Source organism: Sceloporus occidentalis, unplaced genomic scaffold (genome assembly GCF_023333645.1).
Source record: "Sceloporus occidentalis isolate IW3139 unplaced genomic scaffold, rSceOcc1.0.p SCAF_2, whole genome shotgun sequence".
In the NCBI taxonomy this organism is placed as follows: Eukaryota; Metazoa; Chordata; class Lepidosauria; order Squamata; family Phrynosomatidae; genus Sceloporus; species Sceloporus occidentalis.
The window spans coordinates 197,560,438-197,579,199 of record NW_028316982.1 but is presented as its reverse complement, the minus strand read 5'-3'; the positions used below and the strand labels follow the sequence as shown (position 1 = coordinate 197,579,199).

Here is an 18,762-nt window from a genome sequence, read left to right as displayed (position 1 = left end):
TCTGGCAGATCTTTTGCAGTAGTTGCAGGGGGCCAGACTTCTTCTCCTGTTCCCTTATCTGTTGGAGTTCCCCAGGGCTCTGTTCTGGGTCCCCTTCTGTTTTCTCTCTACACACTTTCCTTAGGAAAACTCATTAGCTCTTTTGGTTTTTCCTACCATCTGTATGCCGATGACACCCAGCTGTATCTTTCTGCCCCTGACCTTTCTCCAAGGCTTGAACAGCAAGTTTCGTCTTGCCTCACAGCTGTCTCACAGTGGATGCGCCATCGGCGTTTGAAGCTCAACATGTCCAAGACGGAGCTTCTTGTCTTTCCTCCTAAGCCCACCCTTCAACTCTCCTTTTCTGTCTCTGTGGACAACATTTCTATTCAACCAGTCCAGCAAGCCCGCAGTCTTGGTTTTATCTTTGACTCTTCTCTGTCGTGTATCCCTCAGATCCAGACCACAGCCAAGGCTTGTAGATTCTTTTTGTACAATATTGCCAAAATCCGACCATATCTCTCCGCCTCTACTGCCAAGATCCTGGTCCATGCCCTAGTGATCTCATGACTTGATTACTGTAACGTCCTCCTGGCTGGGCTTCCTCTTTCTCACCTCCATCCTTTAATCTCTGTTCAGCATTCAGCTGCACGCATTATCACTTCCACCCACCGCTCTGACCACATCTCTCCTGTCTTGTCATCCCTTCACTGGCTCCCCCTCCCTTTCTGCATTCAGTATAAGCTCCTGCTGTCGACATTTAAAGCCCTCCATGGACTGGCCCCTCCTTACTTATCAGACCTTCTTTCTCCTCACCTTCCCACCAGGGCCCTCCGTTCTGGTAGTCAAGGTCTGCTGTCTCAGCCCAGGATTTCCTCTGCCCCATCCCAGATTCGCCCCTTTTCACTTGTTGCCCCTCACTCCTGGAACCTTCTTCCCCACAAGCAAGAGCCATCACTTCTTTAACCAGCTTCAAAACGGAGTTGAAAACCATCCTGTTCAGAGAAGCCTTCCCAGGCATTGCATAATTGTCGCTTACTATTTGATGTTCTTTTGGTGCCGGTTTAGCAAACCATTTCCTGTATTGCTATGTACTGTATATGCATTATCCTACTTGAGAGTATTTATTTTCCCTGGAAGAAGATTAACCATCCATTATGAAGCCAAGCCCTCCCTCCAGTCCATCTGCCTTGGTCCAGGCCTTGGAGGTAGAGAGGAACTGCTGGACCTCTTACCCTTTCCCTCTACCACTCCCTTCTCCTTCTGTGTCATGTCTTTTTAGATTGGAAGCCCGAGGGCAGGGATCCGCCTAACTAAAAAGATTGCATGTACAGCACTGTGTAAATTTACAGCGCTTCATAAATAAAGGTTAATAATAATAATAATAAATAAAAATGGCAAAATCTAGGTTGGCTTTTTGGAATCCATAGATACGAAGAGTCGACTATATAGTCGTCCCTCCATATGTGCGGACTTGGAATCTGCTGTCTTGCTTTTTGTGGGAGAGACAAACTGCTATCTTTAAAATGGGGGTGCAGGCCAGCGGATGGCCCAACATGCTCCACGGGCACACACACTATTATTTTCTATGGGACTCACACATGTGCGAGTCGCCATTTCCACCAGGAGTGGGGGGGCTGGAATGGATCCCCCAAGTTGGATTGGGCAACTGTATATTGTTGTTGTTGCTTTTATCCCAACTTTCTCCCATCATGTGATCCAAGGCAGCTTGCAACATAAAAACAAGTTAATACCTTTTTAAAAAAACCTCTAATGTAATAAAATTTTAAAAATTAAATAAGTTATGGTATTAAAAACATCGGTAATTTAAAAAAAGTATAAATCATTTAAGAGCAAGCACAGCACACCTACTTCATTATAATGTACATATGCAGCCTTTTAGTCAGGTTGGCTTTGCAAATAGAAACTCACAGAGACTCTCTGGGTAGTTTTGGCAATGAATGCAGCTCTGTTTCACACTGTAGCCATGGATGGGACATGTGTTCCTTTTCGGATGTGGAGGTCCTGCATGCCACGAATGATTTCTCTGCAAGGCCTGATCTGATGAAAGGGAGCTGGACATTTCAGTGATATAAGGATTTGGCCTCGTAAGGTCTTCTGTTCTCTACATCAGGACACACCACATGCAATCCCTGGACCCCACGTTTGTGGCCCCTGAAGCCTTCCAGCCCCCCCTTTTAACAAAAGGCACAAAATCATGCAGAAAGCCACCATCAAATGTATGAAAACACACAAAAATACCTCTGCTCCCACAAGTACCCCAGAACCCTGTATTGCCTCTGTTTTCCCCTAAAGCCCCTCTCAAAATGCGATGTCACTTCCTATTGCCATATTTGAAAGGGACTGGGGTTTGGTAATGGAGCCAATTGCCTAGATAAATGGTTGGGCATCTTCAAAAAGAGGCTAGACAGCTAGTTGCTGGGGATGCTCCAGCTGGAGATCCTGCAGTGAACATGGATTTGGGCAGCAATGACCCTCCAAATATTTTCAGATTGAAATAACTACAGTCCTTCACCATCGGCTTTGACAGCTAGAGATGATGGGAACTGTAGCCCAAAAACATTTAGGAGTGGTCCACCACTTCTACAAGCCATTATTATCCCTCATATTGCAGATGATGTGGAGAATTGAGATTAAGACAGAAAGTGGCTTGCTGAAAACAACCTAGTAAATGCAGAGCTGGAGAGATTCAAACCAGGGGTTTCCCGATTTGCAGCTCAGTCCTTCAGCCATTACAGTGCACATATGGAAGTTTGACTACTAAAAGGAATGGAAGATGGGCTGCTTGCCAGTAAGGGAAGAAATGAAATCTTGGTTGGTTGCCTGGAGTCCAGGCCAGTGTAGTGTCGCTGATAAATTCTAAAATGAGAAGTACTGGGGAAAGGTGCAGCTTGTTTCTTGACCTTCAATGTTTTGTGCTTGGTAGCAATTACTCCAATATGTGGGCATAGTATTTTGGAGATTCCTAAATACAGTATACCCTTCACATAGTCTAGGGCTGCAAAATGCCACTGAAAGTAGAATCTCTTCTACAGTGATTGAACTGAGTGGGGATGGAAAGTACTACAGTAATTTAATGCAGATGTTATCTTCCAAAGGTATGTCATAGCTGCTTGCAACAGAAATGTTGATTCTTCATACCTGGGTATAGAAGTACTTTATATAGGTAGGAATTGGAGGAGGAACGAAAATGAGGGGTTGATGAAATTCTGATCTCCCTGATTATTTGTGTTAAGGAGCTTTAAATATTATTGGCCTGTTACAGACTGCCAAAATAAAGCTGCTTCAGGTCCCTTTGGAGGTATGCTATTTAAATGATGCATGGGTCCTAAAAGTCCGGAGGTCGCGCCAAAGCCACACTCCATTCCTAAGCACTGGAGGGCAGCTTTGGTGCAGCTTCCGGACTCTTTGGATGCATCCATCATTTAAACAGTATACCTCCAAACAGACCAGAAGCAGCTTTATTTTGGTAGTCTGTAACAGGCCATTGTTAGCAGCAGCAGCATCTTTATTTATTCCTGCCTATTCCCCCAAGATTAAAGGTGCATCTACATGGACAGGAAAATCCAGTTTACCTTCAGATTACCCTGATTTGCAGCATCTACAGCCTTGCCTACATGACTGCCACACACCGAAGTTCGGGGTCACACAATACTCCCTTTTGAATTCACCCTGGCCCAATAAATTGCACTGTGCATGGCCACATAGCCATGGCTGCTCCTTCCCCCCCTCCTCCCATGCATGTGAATGTACGTATTTCTGAACTACTCCCTCCAGCACCACACCGACATCATTATGGAGCACAGTCCACACACACAAACACACGCACCAGTTGAATTTTCCATTGAAATCTGGAAGAAATCCGAACTCTTTTTGGTCTGAATTAAAGCCGTGAGGTGCTGAAAAGACTGAGATTCAACCCCAGTTGTCCAATATGTCATCTGGACAGCTCACTGTTAAAATACAACGAGGTCAGTTTGTTTGGCCCGTGTCGACGCAGCCTGAGACTCAAGCAATTTTACAAATTAAAACAGTTGCAATATAGTTAAGATACACAAAAAGTCAACATTAAAATACGCTGATGACACCCAAATATGTTTCTCTTTGTCTCTGACTGATGCAGTGACCAGGGATGGCATCTCTCCTCTAGATGCCTGTCTGGAGTCAGTAATGGGCTGGATGAGGGAAAACAGACTCAGACTGAATCCAGAGAAAACGGAAGTACTTGTGATAGGATCCCCGGGTCCAGATCTGTCCACCTGTCCTAGATGGGGTCACGCTTCCCCTGAAGGACTCTGTTCGCAGTCTGGGGGTGCTCCTGGACTCGTCGCTCCACCTTACATCTCAGGTGGATGCAACAGTCAGGAGCACCTGTTATCAGCTTCAGTTGATACGCCAGCTGCGACCCTACCTGGGCCAAGGGGACCTTGAAACAGTGGTACATGCTCTGGTAACCTCTCGGTTGGATTTCTGTAACGCGCTCTACATGGGGCAACCCTTGTACCAAACCCGGAAGCTTCAATTGGTGCAGAACATGGCAGCCAGACTGGTCACTGGATGTTCCAGGTCCAGCCATATAACACCTGTTCTGCAAGATCTACATTGGCTGCCTATTCGCTTCCGGGCACAATACAAGGTGTTGGTTATAACCTATAAAGCCCTAAATGGCTTGGGCCCAGGGTACTTGGAGGACCCCCTCTCTCCATATAATCCGCCCCGCACACTCAGGTCAGCTGGGAAGCAACTTCTGAGGGTTCCTCTTTCGAAACACTCAGCGACTGCACAGAGGGCGTTTTCAACCTCAGTCCCGCAGTTATGGAACTCGCTTCCCGAAGAGCTCCACTTGACCCCCTCCCTCGACCTTTTTAGGAAGAGACTTAAAACCTTTCTCTTCGAACAAGCTTTCCCCCAGATGTTGTAACACTTCTTCCCCCCCTCCTCTTGCACCTGCACTTTGGCTAGTTTTTGTACGGTTTTTAATCTGTGTTGTTAATTCTTGGTTTTAATGTTGATATTGTATTGTTTTTATTTATCGTTTGTTGTTGCCATGATGCTGTAACCCGTCTTGATCTCAAGGAAAGGCGGGCTATAAATAAACAATTTATTATTATTATTATTAAAATAGAATTAAACTACTAACGAAATCAAAACTGTTTCAGACATCCACTTAAAAAGGTAAAAAAGTAGTTAAAACAGTAACATTTAATACATTATGTATGATTTTCAGTTATAATTTTACATATCATGTGTATTATCCCTCTGATAAAAGCTCTTTCTTGAACTTCTTTTTAACACCTAGGAGATTTCCACTAGAAGATATTCCTTTAGATGAAAAGGAAGCAGCAAAGTGGCTTCATACACTTTACCAGGAAAAGGTAAGTAGTTTGTCTCTAAGATTGTATAGAATAATAATAGTAGTAGTAGTTGTTGTTGTTGTTGTTGTTTCTTCTTACCTGCCTCTCCCCATGATATGGGCTTTCTCTATAGGAACCCTTCTCACTACTCAATTATAATGCTATGATTCCATTTTATAATGCCATAGTACCATCCTTTGGGATCATGGAATTTGCAGTTTAGGGAGGCGTACTTAGAATTTTTTCCAAATAACTTTAGTCCCTTCCCTAACTACAATCTCTAGGATACCATGGGATGGAGCCATGGCCCTTCATCACCTTGGACTGCATGACAATATTCTGAGTTTAATCCTCATCATAGATTACTAAGAGACTGATGTGGAGTTATATTATTTTTCATGGTAATAATGTCTGTTTAATTATCAAATAATGACTGCATTCATGTGACTAATGTAATATATGGAATTGGCACACTTTTTAGCTTTTGGGGACACTGTACATCTTTTCATTCAGCTCCTTCTCTGTTTTTCTTCAGTTGGACCATACTTGCCAATTGACTTATGTATTTTTTATAGTTTTCTATTGTTTCCTTTCTTAGCAGTATTGAAAAAAATGTCCAAGTTCTACGGAGGTTCTACAGAAGAAGGCATATGTAATAGAAAGAATATAGCACGACTAGATTTTCTAAACACTGTTTTTGTGTGTTAAATACTTATGATAGAACAAAAATAGAAATTCCTCCAGCAGTAGCCAGTAACACTGAATCACAGAGGCCTGTGACAGTATTAAAATTTGGACAGTTATTAAAAGAGACTTCCATGAAAACCTATGCCTTCCCAAATTAAGACACTTTTCTTTTTTCTTCAAGGATGCTTTACAAGAGAAGTATAATCAAGAGGGCATATTTCCTGGAAAGCAGTTCAAACCTCCCAGAAGACCATGGACTCTCCTCAACTTCCTCTTCTGGGCTACCATTCTCCTGTCTCCTCTTTTCAAATTTGGTTTTGGAATTTTTGCAAGTGGATCACCTCTTCTGATTCTTGCATTCCTGGGGTTTGTTGGAGCAGGTAACAAAACATAAGAAAAAAAGTGAGGCATTCTAACATTGAATTTAAATGTCCGTATCAGAATTCTGTGATACAGCCAGCTACCTCTGTCATTGGCACAATTAATCCACAGGGGGAGGAGTGATGTATAATAAATAAAGTCTCTGTGCCTCCCTTTCTTCCAATACAATGATAGCTAGAGCTGATGATTATTAGTAATTTGAACTCTGAATCTGCTTCATAGTTTATTCAGTCATTTCCCCCAATCTTTCCCAGGACCTCAGAGCAGTTTAGTTTGCCCTTCATGTTAGCAAATTGGGAAAGAGCAGTTTCTTTAGATCATAGACTGATGTGCCCCTGATCAAACCAGATACAGTATACTATGTCCTGCATCCTATAGAGTCCTATATATGTTTCTCTTTTGCAAATTCTTGTGCTGCTATGTTTTGAGGCCAGAAGGTAGATCTGGATCCCAGTTGTGCAACAGTAGGAAGAGAAAATTGTACTCCCACCCCATTAAACTGCTGAAATAAAGAAAGCTTGGGATGACTAGGAGTGGTTTCCTTTCTTACAGAGCCACTGAGTTCTAGTACCCAAATCAAATTATTGGGTTCAGAATTCTTTAGTTCTATATGTGTGTGTGTTTTTCCCCATTGTGCTCTGGTTGCTACAATTTAGGATTCCAGTTGTTGTTTTTTAAAGTAGATCTTACAATCCTGAAGTTTGACCACTCTGTTTAGTGCAGAACATGGGGAAAATAATTTTTTGGACTGGAACTTCCAAAATCCCCAACCAGTTGGCTAGAAGTTTGGGGAACTGAAGTCCAAAAAATAATGTGTGATTTAGACAGCTCAATGCACAATGTAGATCATTTAAACAAGTCTTAAAAGCAATTTATGTTTAGACTATGATCTTAATAATAAAAATAAGCCAACTATCAACATCACTGACATTTTAGCCTTCTGGGCATCATCTTCAAAGTACTCTTTCAGATTCTGTGTTGAACTCAATGCAGGAGAAAGGAAGGACAGTTTGATTACAGTTAGTGGTGCTACTGTTACTACTGTCTTCACTAGCCAGAGCTCTGAATAGACACAAACCAAAAGTAATAGAATCATTTGATTTATTTCTCCTTCTGACTTTTTGATATGTTTAAGATGCTGGAACTGTACACATTGCATAGTTCTGGACAGCAATAAAACATGATGGTGAAAAAGTAGTGCACCTAGTGATTCACTTGCATTCTGCCTCCTCTTGGCTGTGTAGATAAGTTTAAAAGTCCCCATGCAATGCCTACTAAATTCTCAGAAGGGGTGGTAGTGTGTAACGGTGCAGATGATTTCTAGTAATGTGTTTCAGTGCCCTGAATTGTTCCTCTCTTCTTAGTGGCTAACTGGAACAGAGTATAGTACATTATATAAAATAACTGTGTATATATAAATACAGATTGAGTGTTCCTTATTCAAAATGCTTGGGACCAGAAATGTTCCGTATTTCAGATTTTTTCAGATTTTGGAATACCTGAATTTGCATATACATAATGAAACATAATGAGGCTGAAGAGAGAGTGAGGATCTGTGAAATAATGGCACAAACCCAAACGTAGTGCTTGACATGAATCCACGCCTACAGCCAATTCACAGATCCTCATGTCTCTCACCAGCCTTTTAAATACAGTACAGGTGCATAGCTCCAAAATGTTTAGATTTTGGAGTACTTTGGATTTTGGAATTCTGGATAAGGGATACTCAATCTGTATTATGAGCATCCACTTTCATAATGTATAAAATTTCTAGATTTTTTTTCTTGGTGCACTTTTTTATTACATATCTGTCACTGTATGTGTTATTTGCAAGTGCACATTTCATCTTACTCCATTAAATAGTGATGTAACTCATGACAGAACTCATAGTCTCTTTTCTTTATGTTTTAAAGCTTCCTTTGGAGTTCGTAGACTGATAGGAGTAACAGAAATAGAGAAGGGCTCCAGCTACGGCAACCAAGAATTCAAGAAAAAGAAATAATTTTACAGATGAAGTTTTGAACATATAACAAGACTGTGATATCAAATTAACTTCATTGAAAGAAAGACACTTAGAAAACTTATCTTTTTTCTTTATTAACTGATAACTAATAATACTTGAGCCAAGACTGAAGAAATGGGAAAATTCAAGAGAAGAGGAAACAATTGAATATCTTCCTAAGGATCCCTGTACTCATAGTTTTTGGAGAAAAACTGGGCTAAAAAAATCAACATGAACTTTTTCCCCTTTTTTGTGGGTGGGGGGGAGCTTATGGGTGAAGCTACATGCATCTTCAGATAACTGTTTTGTCTTTCAAGAATACAACACTTACTTTTCAAGAGAAGACACAGTTTCTTCTTGTTAAAAATGATCTAACATTTTCTTACTTTTAGCATCTTTTAAAAAGAAAATAAGGCAGCATGCATTGCAGCAAAACGTGGTATCTGGTTCATTTTACAGCTGTTTCTTGGAGAGGAAGCCACTTGGAAAAGCTACTTCATCCTTGCAATCATTTTAGTTTGTCTTTATTTTAATATTTATTAGTGTGTACAATACAATGGCATTGTGATGACAGCAGTACGTTTATTGATACGCACGTGTTTTCAGCCACTAGGATGGATGCAATTTTAACCTTTTCCCACTTATGCTGTGATAGTGAAATTGGCACAGGCTTATTCAGTGACCTACATAGATGCTGAGTGCTGTTTCAGGGCTTCAGAAATGTAGGGGCAAATGTGTCAGGAGATTGGTTAACGTTGTAGTGTCTGTTGATTTAGTTCTTGGGGCTCTTTTGAATATCCATTGTCCTGAACTATTTTCTGTCAGTTCCCATCAATAGTTTCCTTTTTTAATTTTGAGAATATGGAACAACAAAAAACAAAACAAAACCCAGCATTCTTGTCTCCTCCTTCCTCCTTTTTAATTTTTTAAAAGACTTATAGTGCATCAGTTCATAATTGAAATGGCACTTTTGCACTATAATGCTATGACGCTTCCCAAAAATATATTAAAAATTAAGAGAGGAGAAAAATTGCCCATCAAACCATACAACCATCTCAACAACTCATGCCCTTGATTTAAAAAACAGCCTTGGAGGAGACCTATAGCAGATCCAAAACAAAAACAAAAAACTGACCCTCACATTTGGAGCTAAGTGACCACAACTGTTCCTGGTCTTGTAAGTTTTTACCAGGTTCATTCTGCTCTCCTGTATGGCTTTATTCTGAAAACCAGCACAGCAGTAGAGTTTAGAAAAGTTACTTTTTTTTTGAACTGCAGCTCCTTGTCCCCACATAGCCATTGCCCACGCTGACCAAAAGATTCTGGGAGTTGTAGTCCAAAAATGTAATTTTCCCTCCAGTTCTTCATAGATTCCTAGAACAAAAACTTCTATTTAACAACTCTCAAAAGCAGTAAGCATTTGGGGCTAGTACTGTGTGTGCGTGCATGCATGCGTGTGTGTGTATGCATGCATGCGTACACGTGTACAGGCATGTGTGAGAGAAAAAGTAAAATTTTATATAGTCTTTTTGTCTGATACTTGAAGGACATTCTTCCGGATGAGGCTGGGGGCTCTGACAGCTGGGATATCACTTTAGTTGCTCTCTGTTGTTACAGCAGATATCCAGGTGAACCAACAGTCTGTTTGACACCTAACAAAAATTGATATCTACACATCAGATGATACAGATTATTTCTTCTCTTTATTATTATCATCATCATCATTATTAGGTTTATTTAGTTTTCTTAGCATTTTCTGCTGCATGTTATATCTCCCCAAAATAGTTTCTGTCATCTTTGGCTCCAAAGAACACTGACAGGTGCTACACAGCCTTCATGGTGGTGGTTCTATTCAATCAGACTCTATTATGACCACTTCCCTGAGGAAAGCCATAGATTTGAAGTGTCTTGCAAACTATCCACATTTTGACTGATTTGGGAACTCTTACGTTTCTCTGTTGAATGGATTTTAAGTAAATGCTTAGCCCCAGGGAGGCAGCCTCCTGTCAGAGGCTGTTTTGAGTCCCTGATAGAACTTTGCAGATTGATTGAAGTTTACATGTTTCAAAAGGGGGGTATTAGTAAGTATGTGACAGTGGCATGTATCTTCTTCCAGTGGTGGGACCAACATTTTGCAATCAGCTCTGCACTAACAAAACAAAACAAAAATCTAAATAATGCTATCTAAATAGAGTTCAAAGCAGAATTGCTCCGTACTGTTCCAGAAAATGTAATATTAATACACACAGACTTATATGAAGATTTGATTACTAATTTGTAAGACAGTATTAAAAAACTAAGTGCTCTCCCTCTCCCCCTCCCCTCAAAGCTAAGGGTAAATGTGTAATATTTTACTTCTAAAATGTGACTGTTGATGCTAACTTTTTATTCCTTACCCACAGAAGGTCACTTAATTTCTGGAATACCGTGATGTGCAAGTTGCCACTTGGAAACATGGAAAAAGTCTCTGTGGGAATTGCTTGCCATTACTTTCTCAAGCACATGCCCACTTGTTTAGGTACTTCTAAATAAAAGTGGTTGATTTTTTTGTTTTGTTTTGTTTTTAAGTCATCTTATGGGCTGCAACCAAAACAACTGATATGCAAGTATGGTAGGGAATGGATTGCAGGAGAAATGTTTTGTTGCTCCAGTTTCTGTTGCTAAAGAGACAAAGCATTTTTCAAACTAAAGAGTTGCTTGTCTTCAACTAGAATTACTATTTCAGGCAGAAGCTGTAACTGCATTCATTTCTTTCCTGCATGTATATACCAGTACTTCAGATCACAGCCCAGTGTATCCATACATTTTGCTGTGACTTTCCCCTAGCAGAACATTGTGCTGTTAATCCCAGAATACACAAATAATTCTTCTTGAGAGGAATGAAATCTACCCTGACTGTAAGGGCAGACAACTCATATATTAACTTCATTGGAAGTTGAATATGTGCTTCTTGGGGAGGGGCAGAATCCAGCTATGACTATATATATTTTTTAATTCAGTAGATATTTTCTGCTTTTTGTTTGTCTTTTAAATTGTTTTAACAGCTGAGCAGAAAAAAAATCTCTTTTCTGTCCAGAGCACTGAAAGAGTTGGGATTGTAAAAGTATTTGGTAAATAACTCTTGCTTGTTGGAAGGTTATTTTTTCCCCTATAACAAATGCTGTATAAATGCTTTCCGAAAAAGATTTTGAATATATTTTAATTGCACTTAAGAACAAAAGCAAAGTAGGAAGCCCACTGGCTGTGTGATAGAATTATATGTGAGCAAGGAGCTATGTACTGCTAGGTAAGCCCAGAATTTTTTTACGCCATTAAGAGGGGTGGGGCGGGGGTCAGACAAGGAGAAGTTGGAGGAAAGAAGAATGAGCATAGAAATCTTTTTTAAAATAGGTGTCTAGTTTCTAGTTAGTACAGATAACTCCTGCTTGAAAGTAATGGGAGTAGTGCATGTATGTTACGGGGAGAAAAAGCAGATGATTTTCTTCTATTTTACTTTCATATCATGGCATACTGATCATATTTTATTATAAAAACATAGCAAGGAGCACACATTAACTTGTCTGCAATTCTAGGAAGACATATCCATTTTGAAAACAAAAGCGTACAACATTGCACAATATAGTATATGAAAACTCATCTTTTTGGCTTGAACTTTGGTTTGTGTCTTCAAATAGTTTTTTTTTTAAAAAAAAATACAGAGTATGTATGAAAGAATATTACTGGAAATAGCAGTAAGTATGTCTCATAACGAAACTCAAGTGGTTTGGATTGGAACCGTGAGCATAGATTTTATACTTTACACTATTTTCTTCTGGTTTAATAGAACATAGCTTGTATATTTGACTACCAAGCCCTTTGAGAGCAATAATAAACAAAATATACCATGAGCTTTCTTTTCTTTCCCTTTTTTTCCTTTTTGGTCTTCTTCATTATTCAATTTTAATCATCATTACAATGTTGACAGTGTTTCCCTCTTCCCCTTCATTTCCATTTTCAGTGCTTCATTTGTGTTTTGATGTATAGGATTGAAATGGAAGTATTAGAATCTAAAATGTAGATACATAGATTGCGATCCCAGAGCTACTCTAAGAGCTTGAAGACACCTTGTGAGATGTTTTCCCCCTTTTCTATGGTCAACAGGATCACAGGTTATTCTAAATCTCTTCCTAATTTTTTGAAAGTATATCATTGCAGTGGGAGATGGAATTCCTGCTGACCAAGAAAACGCATTTAAATTTTCCTAGCCTCAGTTGCCAATATAAAATAATTATTCAATTATTTGGATCTGTGCCATTGGCAATAAGCTAGTCTGAAGCAGGGTGCAATTAGGTGCTTTTAACATCCACAGTTAGTTTTAATTAGCCTTAACACTGGCCTGTATTAGGATATTATTTTTCATTTGAATAACAGTGATTATAATACATAAAACTCCTTTAGTGGTTTTAAATCATTTATAAAAAGAACAAGGTTAAGAAAAAAAGAAAACTTATAGAAGCTCCTCGTCAGATCAAAATAAATCTTACTTGAAAAGTATCATATATTTCTGGTACCTAAAATTGTGCATAGACATTGGTTTCTCTCTCTTGACTGTAAATAGTTCAGGGGGAGGAAGAGTAATATCCTGAAAGGAGGAGGACACATTCAATTTCTTGCCAAATCTTATTGTTTTCAACCACTTGACACTGGTATTTGTTTTTGCTGTTGTTGTGTTCAATGCTCCTGTTAAATTATGTATATGCCAAATTTCAATCAGGGAATTTGGGGCATACAAGAGCAGGACCACCTGCTGACTATGAAGTAGAAATTAGCCTTTGTTTTTACAGATCTCCTTCTTCTACACTGTTTCCCCAGCTCAGTTGATTATAGAGATGAAACCACACTATTTAGCTTGGAAGCTAAGCAGGGTCAGCTCTGATTAGTACTTGGATGGGAGATTGCCAATGAACACCAGGTTTTTTAGGCTATATTTCAGAGGAAGGGACTGATAAAACCACCTCAGAGTATTCATTGCCTAAGAAAACCCTATGAAATGCATGGGGCTGCCATAAGTCTACAGGCAACTTGAAGACACACATATATAAGCCCATCAAAATACCAGTAACCTGAGCTGGTTCTACCATTAGGCAGGAACGTGCAACTGTCTCAGGTGGCAGGTGCTGGAAAACAACAAGAATCACTACTTGGCTGTTCCTCCTGAATCCCTTGACTATTCTGCTGCCTTATATGGAGGGAGGGTTGCTCTTTGCCTCACACAGCAAAATGTTTTGAGCTCACCATCATACCCTGCATTTGACTCTTGGTAGGGCTTGGCCAATGTAAGGCCCTCCAGATGTTGCTGGACTGGAAAGTCCAGCCAGCCTTACCATCATAACCCATAGCAAAGGATTATGATTGGTCCAGTCCCAACAATACCCACAGAGCCACAAGTTGACCACCCCAGATTTATGGCAAATTCCAAAACAGCATAGTTGTGGCCAAAAACATTGGTTCATTTCCTTGTTGAGTATTTTCTACCTTAACATAATGCCCTTTTCTTGATCTAATTTTCTTTTACTTGCCCCCTATGCTTTAAATGTTGCATCCTTTGGATTTCTTTGTTCTTTTGTTTTCTTTTAATTGCTTTTTCCTGCACTCAGTTTACTTTTTCTTACATTAACGCTATCCATTATTTTGTTCCACCTCGTTTGTCTTTGTTTTCACTGTACTCTCTGTCATTGTTGCTCTTTTTGTATATCTAAATTCACTTATTTTATCCTTTTTATTTTTAATTGCTGTGTGTGTGTGTGTGCGCATGTGTGATCACTCCCCCTTACTACCACCACCACCACCATTATATTCATACAAAATGCTGAAGGGCTCTGAATTTCAAGGTGAAGTAGGAATTTCATCTCTGACTCACCTCCCCATCAGCAGTCCCATGCTAAATACTGCATCCCACTGGGGCTCTAATTTGTGCCTCCTTATACTGGCTGCACCTGATTTTTGGAACTGACCCCTGATGTTCTTTTCCATCCTTTAATACAATGGTGGGGATGTGTGGTCTCCCAAGTGTTGCTGAACTAAAACTCCATCACTCCTCACCTTGGCTATGCTGGCCAGAGCTGATGGGAACTGCAGTCCAACCAGTGGCACATGGGGGATTCCATGTCATTTGGACAGTGGATCTGCTCTGGACTTTAATTGAACTTTAAAGAACCTTTTGAAGATGCTGAATCTATTTTAGAGATCAGGTTCAATACCTTGGGCAGCTCCTTTAAAGTAAATACTAGAACTCTTAAGGCTGGATTTATACAAGCACACCACATTCTCCAGTTGTGCTTTAAGAAACTGCTTAATTTTTTTTTTCAAGACTGATTTTCATTAGCTTCTCCATTTGTTATATAACTTTTACAATGATAAATGTAGTATTAGGACCAAATTGGTTAATACCAGGAGAAGTATAAATGGTATGTTCCCATTGGGTTGTTGTCCTGTTTCTGGACACTTTCAAAATGCAAACTGATATATTTAAAATAAACTTTCAAATTAATAGTCTTATGCTACAAGACAGACTGCAATTCTGTACCTAGTTTTCAGGGAGTCAGACCCACTGAATGCAATAGGACTTTTTTCTGTGCAGACCTGTATAGGATTGTGCTCTAAGTAGATTTAAAGCAATGGTGGGGAATTGTGTGGCCCTCTAGATGTCATTGAACTGCAACTTTCAGAAGCCTTAACCAGCACAATGATAAAGAATACTGGGAGCTGTAGCTCTACAATAAGTGGAAGGCCACTCCTGAAGCACATGTATTTTAGATTATTCTTATATGTCACTATGATCTGCAAAATGGCGAGAGAACAAACTGTAATATCAAGACATCAACAGAAGTAGCTGAAAATGTAAAATCCAAAGCAGCCTACAGAGCAGAGTTATGGGATGTTGATTGTTGAACTGTATCTCCCATGAGCGCAAGCAAATATAGCAAAAGGTCAGGGATCATGTTTCCTGCAGTCTTACATCTGCCACAGAGCCAATGTAAGTTGATGCTTTAATTGAAATGGCTCTTCTTTGCCATGCTACCCATCACTAAGGACCATAGAGTCAGAGTTGGAAGAGACAACAAAAGCAAGCTAGTCTAATCCTATGCCATGCAGAAATATACAAGTAAAGCACCCCTGAAAGATGACCTCCCAACCTCTTGAAATGAAAAAAACACAAAAGGTTTCTTGTCCCATTTTCTCTTCCAGCTACAGAAGGGACTGGGCTGATTCAAGTCTCATGTGTGATCTGGATCAGTGGTCCTTATTCACTTGGCCTCTAGATGTTTTTAACTTCAACTCCCAGAAATCCCACTCAATATGGAAGTACCAAACATTTGGAGGACCAAAGGCTGAGAACCACTGCTAGTAAAGAAATTATTTACTAGAATTTCTGTGACCCACTAAGGTATGTTAACTTTACAAAGTAAAGATGTATATAGACACTGAAAACCAAACTAGCAGACTACCTTGTGAGACTGACTGTGCCCTCTAGCTTCCAGGACATGAGAAGTGCCTTGTTGGATCACACCACCATCTGCATGATCCAGTGATTTCAAGAAGCCCTGAAGATACTAGAAAATCCCACAGAATTTGGTCAGTGCTGTCAATATTTTTAGAACAAAACACCCCCATCTCTGTTCTGCTTACTAACATGAAGACAGTTTTCCCCAGATGGGTTTTTTGAACTCTAAGCTTTTTGTTGGTACAGGATCTTTGCCATAATGTTTGTTGTGCAATTTTAGCAGCTGCCAAAAGTACATTATCTGCAGTTTTGCTTTATTTGTATTAGTCAAAGGACAACTGTGCTTTAAATTCCAAAGAATGTAATTTCAATAAATCAGATTTGCTCAAGACTGAGAGTTCGTACTGGAAGTATCTCATAATGGAAACAAAAAGAAATGAACAGTGGCCCCCACACACACACACAAAGAGGTATAAATAGTGTTTGATTGCATTTATCAACTTATTTCCATTGTTCTTTTTGTAATTCCAGCCCTTTAAGGAAGCCTCATATTAATCACTACCCAGTAGGAAAATATACATGTTATAAAACTAAGCAAGTATAGGAACTTTACACTGCAATCCTGCACATCTACTTAAAATTAATGCCCAGTGGCTTCAATATAATTTAATTCTAGCATTGGACTATAACTCTGGAGATCAGGGTTTGATTCCCTGTTTGGCCACGGAAATCCACTGGGTGACCTTGGATGAGTCACACACTCTCAGCTGCAGAAAACCCCACAATAGGGTTGCCTTTGGATTGACATAAATTGAAAATGACTTGAAGGCATACAACAACAACTAGTAGGGAATTGCAGCCTATGTGGTATATTAAATCAAGAAGAAAAGAATGAGGATGACAACTTAATTATGTTCTATAGTACTTTACTGAAGCTTCATGTTTACTTTTCTTTGCTTCTTCAAATACCTCACTCAACAGCCTCCAGAGACCGAGTTTCTGAGAAAATACAGTCCTTTTATCACAGAAATGAATAGCACAGATTCAGACACAGCAGAACCCCCCCTCCCCCATAACTGCTAAGAGGATTTACAAATTGTAAGACAGACATAGGTCTGAGACCCCACCTGGGTGGTTTCTCTCGGCTCTGGAAAACAAAAAGTTTCACCATTAAATGAGCAATAACATATTTTGACAGGTATTTTGGTTTTGTGATCATGGAAGTTATAGTCCAACATGTCTAAAGAGCACCAGGTTGAGGAAAGCTGTATTAGGGCTTGGCACGATAGGCTTGAGCTGCTGCCTTCATAATTTAGTGGTATCTGATAAAATCTGAGCCCCTCTAGATGTGTTGGCATCATTCCCAGCTAGGGCAGGTCCCTGTTTGGAGAAGAATATTAGTTGCAGGGTAGGACAACAAATAGATGGATGGTATTACATTTCCATCCTACTTTAGGCTTTCTATAGTTATCAGGTTGATCAATGCCCACTGTATGAGAAGTCGGCTGAACAAGATAGAACTTTAGATTCAACAGCAGTGCCCTTCTTAATACCTGAAGGACCCCAAGTTGCCCACCCTGACCTGGACCTTCAGTAGTAAGAGAGCAGAGCATGAAAGTTCTCTTTCCTTTCAGGGGAAAACTCAGTTTTTTGAATTCCTTCCCATTATTAAGCTGTTAGAAGAGTCTAGCTAGAGAAAAGCGCCTACTCACTCTTTATTCTTCCCCAGCAGCTATTTAGCCTTCTTCAGACTCTTTGGACTTGGAGTGATGGCAAGAGTTATTCTGAAAGTAATGTGAAACACTATGCTTTGGCTATATCCTCTGACAAAGATGCTTCTTCTTACAAAGAGAATTTTATGTCCAGCCAGCTCTACATTTTCCTCCTTGTCCTTTGTCTAGCTGGAACTTTTTAACTTCATTAGTATGGGGAGGATGGTGAAAGAGAGCTGGAGAAACACAGTCTTTTGGTGCCAGGTTGCAATAGCACGTCTGCAGTAAACAATGCAATAGGTCTTGAGCTGGAAGGGAATGGGATTATAATGTAGTTTATTGGATTGTAGCGCTGAGTGCCTGCCTCCAGAATCCATTGCTGAGCATATGTGAACAGCCAACCAGAGAGAAAAAGGGTGAGCAGATAAGTCTGCCTCACCAGCTACCCCTAGCACAGATCTAAAAGTTTGGCCACTATATGGAAATCCTAAGAAAAGTGAACGTTAGTGAAAGAGAAAAGTTGTCCCAGAATGCATTTTGGAAGAAGCCTCCAAGTGGTCTCTAGAAGATTAAGAAACGGTTGTGTTTACTTATGCAAGGCTTACCTGCTCTAATTGTTTAATTTCACAGGTGCATATTGTTAATTTTCAATAAAATGTTTCCTGAAACATAATGATCCGCTCCTCTTTCTTTTCTTTTCTTTTCTTTTCTTTTTTTTTTTTTTTTTTTTTTTTTTTGTGATACAGGGATCTATCTCTTTTCTTTCATGTTATTTCTGCTTCTGGTAACTGAGACTCTTCTGCTTAACTCAGGTATATTTGTATCCCTACTTCAGATGGGTCATACTCTCTGAGGCAGCTGCCTGATTGTCCTCTGCAAAAATGTTCTCTAGGTACAAGTTGAGACCATAAGCCTTTTTGATTACAGATTTTGAAGATATCTTGGAGATGGGACCCAGATCTAAACATGAACTTCATTTATGTTTTGTGTACATCTTATAAACATAGCTCAAAGGTAATTTTATAATATATTATTTAATAATTTTGTGCATGAAACAAAATTTGTGTCCAAGGAACCATCAGAAAGCAAAGGTAGTGACCCATGTGGATAATTTTGGATTCTGGAGTATTTTTGATTTTGGAA

The 18,762-nt window shown here is 39.7% G+C and overlaps 1 protein-coding gene across 6 annotated transcripts in view; it reads left to right on the top strand.

Annotated features, from left to right (window-relative positions):
- The window catches only part of LOC149319533 (1-acyl-sn-glycerol-3-phosphate acyltransferase gamma), a 130,120-nt gene extending 111,879 nt beyond the window's left edge, over positions 1–18,241 (top strand). For 5 of the 6 annotated variants that reach the window (XM_089511913.1, XM_089511915.1, XM_089511916.1 and 2 more), the window contains 3 exons: positions 5,300–5,375; positions 6,223–6,421; positions 8,336–18,241. In XM_089511913.1, coding sequence (XP_089368039.1) covers positions 5,300–5,375; positions 6,223–6,421; positions 8,336–8,424 — 364 coding nt within the window. In that variant the 3' untranslated portion in view covers positions 8,425–18,241. The remainder of the gene's footprint in view (positions 1–5,299; positions 5,376–6,222; positions 6,422–8,335) is intronic. The other variant, XR_016280216.1, reaches the window with a different exon arrangement.
- The last annotated feature ends 521 nt before the right edge of the window (positions 18,242–18,762 follow it).